The sequence below is a fragment of the Syzygium oleosum genome, unplaced genomic scaffold (assembly GCF_021117445.2).
Source record: "Syzygium oleosum isolate NSW1041296 unplaced genomic scaffold, Sole_v2.1 Sole_v2.01, whole genome shotgun sequence".
Lineage (NCBI taxonomy): Eukaryota > Viridiplantae > Streptophyta > Magnoliopsida > Myrtales > Myrtaceae > Syzygium > Syzygium oleosum.
This window is the reverse complement of record NW_026607485.1, coordinates 8,032,325-8,036,180: the sequence shown is the minus strand read 5'-3', so window position 1 is coordinate 8,036,180 and position 3,856 is coordinate 8,032,325. Positions and strand designations below refer to the sequence as shown.

Sequence of the window (3,856 nt, the reverse complement as noted above, 5' to 3'; positions counted from 1 at the left end):
TCGGGGTTTGTTCTTTTTGTTTTTTTGGTCATAGGTCGGGGCTTGTTCACCTACTCAAACTCGAGACATAATTTAATACTTCCTTTGTTACATGTAGCCGTAGGAAAATAACTAAAAAATTTCTAAACCTATTGCATTGGTACCAATTAAGTCCTAGACCTTTCAATTATACCAATTTAGTCCTAAACATTTTCATTTTGGTACCAATTCAATCTATCCGGCCAATTTAGGCCGGAAATCTCTGACGTGGATGTCAGCCATCCTATGTGGCACGGCCAGCACTACTTTTGTGAATATTTTTAAATAATTTTTTGATTCTCTTCTGCATTAGAAACTTCCACAACTACCATAAGCGTGTTGGCTAGTGCCGGTTGTCAATAAATTATGAGTTAATCCATGACATATTCCCATAGATTTATCTAACGCATTCAATAGATGTGCTGTAACGACCCGGTCCGACAAGGGCGGGGAGTGATCGCCGGGGCCGGTGGATTCTGGCCTGAGCAAGGAGCGGCTTCTGGCAGGTTTTTAGGATGGCAAGGAGGCATGTCTCTTGTCGCACATCGCCTAGGAGGGGAGTCCTGGGCTAGTTTATAAGGCTTTGTGTTTTATATTTGTATAACGCGTTTTAAAGCCGTGAGGGTCAGTAGGCCCAAAGCGGACAATATTACACAGTGATAGACCCCGAGTCCTTACATGTGCCCTTTTACCGGTAAGCACGGCTCCTCATCATCTCAAATTGATGAATAAGCCCTGTTCATGTTACCTCACTTTTAGTTTCGTCATTGCTTACGACTGCTTAGTCATAAACTAGTAATTAATTTATAGGCACTTGCACGGGAAGAATCAAACGATCAGACAAAGGTAGGCTCAAAGTTAATTTATTATTTCATCTTTGGACGAGTTAAGATGTCCATATCGTCAAGTTTGAGGTTTTGTTTGTTTCGCGAAAAATATGATATTTTTAGAAAATATTTTCCAAGAAGTCTTTTTGCAAAAAAATGGCAATATTTTCTAGTATTTGGCTAAAACCTACAAATGAACTAAAAAATATTTTCCGTTATTTGATAAGGAAAATCTAATTTTATTTTCCTAAATAGACATACATTATTCGGATATTAATGACTTGTACCAAGGTCTCAAGTGTGGCCTTAATGGACCCTGAGTCAGGCGTCGAGGACCTGAACTCAGGCACCTGTGTCTCGGACATGAGCATGGGCATCGATCCCAGGTCCACAAAAGTCGAGCCCGAGAACTCGGTGCCTATGCTTGACCCCTAGGTGCCCCGGCTTGAGTCCACAGAGGCTGGGCCCAAGGATCCGGTGCCCATGCCCGGATCCCGGCACCTGAGCCACCGAGGCTACCTCGGGTCCACAAAGGCCGAGTGGGGGACCCTAGTGCTCGGGCTCGGGAACCTAGTGCCCATGCCCAAGTCCCTGGGGCTTGAGCTTGAGTCCTTCAAGCCCGAGCCTAGCCTTGATGCTTTGGTCCATCAAGGCTAGGCTCGGGCTTGGCATCGGGGTTCGGGCCGGCCTCAATGGACTTGGCACCTAGGTCCCAAGCCCGGCCTTGATGGATCATGGCGTGAGCTCCGAGGTCCTAGGCATCGGCCTCGATAGACATTAACTCGGGCACTAGAGTCCCAGGCCTCAATAGACACTGACTCGGGCACTGGGTACTTAAGCCCCGAGTGTGGAGGACCCGGGCTGGCCTTTGTGGACCCGGGCTGGCCTTTGTGGACCCAAGCCCAAGCTCTGAGGATCTAGGCACCGGTACTGGGATCCTGCGCTCGACCTTTATGGACTTGGTCCTTGGTGCCGGGGCATCGGGCACCAGGGCCTCGGGCCTTGCCTCGATGGATCCAGGAGGGGCGCCGGGGACCTAGGCACGGCAATGGGGTCGTGGGTCTGACCTCAGTGGAACCAGGCCTAAGTGTCGAGACCCAAGAACCAGCGTTGAGGTTCCCATAACAAAGCGTAGAGTTTTTGGTTGAAGCATCAATTTCTAGTTATATTTTGGAAAATGATTTCTGGTTTGTTATAGAGGAAAATTATTTTCCTAAATTTAAGCATATATTTTCTAAGCGATCTAAACGACGGAAAATGAGAAAAGTGTGTGCTTGGAAGATATTTTCTGCTAAACAAACGGAGTCTCTATGTGACCAAATTAAAATATAAGTTTGAAGAAAAAACCAGATTTTCATATGATAATTCATAGTGTCTACCTATTAGCAGAGGTTGATGAAAATAGGTCAGAGTAAAAATAGAAGTTAACAGGAGCGACGTATGTGGAGCAATCATGTGCTTGCATATGAGAAAACACATGGAGCAATCATGTGCTTGAAGACAACGATAAGTTTTCCCATTCATCCGCAACTCCATTGATTACAAAATTTCTCCCGAATGATAAAAAAACGGATGGAGCTCTTCGACTCTTTCCCATGAAATAAGAAATAGTGAAAGCCATAAATTTGACTCCCTCTTCTCGTGAAATACAGTTGACCCGTATCTTTCGGGTGAGCAGCATCGCATGCATTGACTTTTGAGGGCGAGAGGTCCAGCAGAAGAGGGCCATGACTCAACGCATGCTCACCTTCTCCCGGTCAACAAGTTAGCAGTTCATCAATGGACGTCTGATTGAGGTGAAGAATTATTTAACCAATGATGTTGTCGCTATATATTATATGTCCAGCTTGACCATTAGATCAAATTTTAAGAGCACATCTCATTTTCTGATATCTGTTCTTTTGATATCACAATACTCAGCAATCACGGTTCTTGTCGTCGTCTATAATTAGTCAAGACTTGGCGGTTCCTCAGCATCCCCTCCCCACCATGTCTCGCCCAAGCCCTGAGATCCACCCCCGCTTCGCCACCCCCGAGTCCCTCTCCGACTGGCTCAAGCCTCGGCTCCCCTCCGGCTCCTTCGCCTCCTGGGGCATCGAGCCCGGCACCAAGAATGTCCACAACCTCTGGCTCGAGATCTTTGAGGGCGAGACCTCGCTCACCGACTCCGTTCGCCCAGTCCGCACCGTCAATGTTGTCTCACTCCGTGTCATCAGGGCCAACGGTCAGGTTCTCGTCGAGTCTCACCAGGAACTATCCGATGGCAGTGTCCGCCATCGGTGCCTGCTCTTGTCGGAGAAGATGAAGCCAAGCGAGACGCCTGAGATGGCGGTGACCAGGGCCGTGAGGGAAGAATTGGGATCGGTGATTCGGGTGGAGGTTGAGAATATTGGGGATGTCGTGAGGATTGTTCCGGGATCATATAAGAGGAAAGTGGATGAGAAGAATTCAATGTCTTATCCGGGATTGCCGGCGCGTTACATATTGCACTCGTTCGAGGTGGAGGTCGAGGGACTGCCGGAGGACTCAGAGTTCTGCACGGAGGAGGAAGAGGAATATGAAGGTAGAGGTGATGCAGGCGTTGCGAACAGGGCGGTTTCTGTGAAGAGGCATTACTGGAAATGGGTGAGTGCAGATTCTATTGAATCTTGAATTTTAGTTTTTTGGTTGGAGGGTTGGGAGTTTTGGCTCTTCAATTTGACAATGTTGGTGTTTTTTTGCTTGCTTTCTTTTCTATTGGGATAAATTGTATTTGAAGTTTTAAAACTTGTTACAAAAGTACAATCGAATCCTAAAAGTTTGAAAAAGCGCAATCAAGTTTTAAAAGTTATCACGAAAGTGCAATCGGATCTAAGTCTTTCAAAAGGCGCAATCCACCAAAGGACTTGATTGGACCAATTTGTTAAATTTTAGAATTTGATTACACTTTTTGAAAGTTTTAGTACTTAATTGCACTTTCGTGACAAGTTTTAGGATTTAATTGAATGTTGAAAGTTTTAGAACTCATTTGC

At 46.1% G+C, this 3,856-nt stretch overlaps 1 protein-coding gene across 1 annotated transcript; it reads left to right on the top strand.

Annotated features, from left to right (window-relative positions):
- Positions 1 to 2,114: 2,114 nt before the first annotated feature.
- LOC115677709 (uncharacterized) lies at positions 2,115 to 3,618 on the top strand. The gene is made up of 2 exons (XM_030600923.2): positions 2,115 to 2,641; positions 2,766 to 3,618. The coding sequence occupies exon 2, from the start codon at positions 2,835 to 2,837 to the stop codon at positions 3,495 to 3,497; it is 663 nt and encodes a 220-aa protein (XP_030456783.1). The 5' UTR covers positions 2,115 to 2,641; positions 2,766 to 2,834; the 3' UTR covers positions 3,498 to 3,618.
- Positions 3,619 to 3,856: the final 238 nt, after the last annotated feature.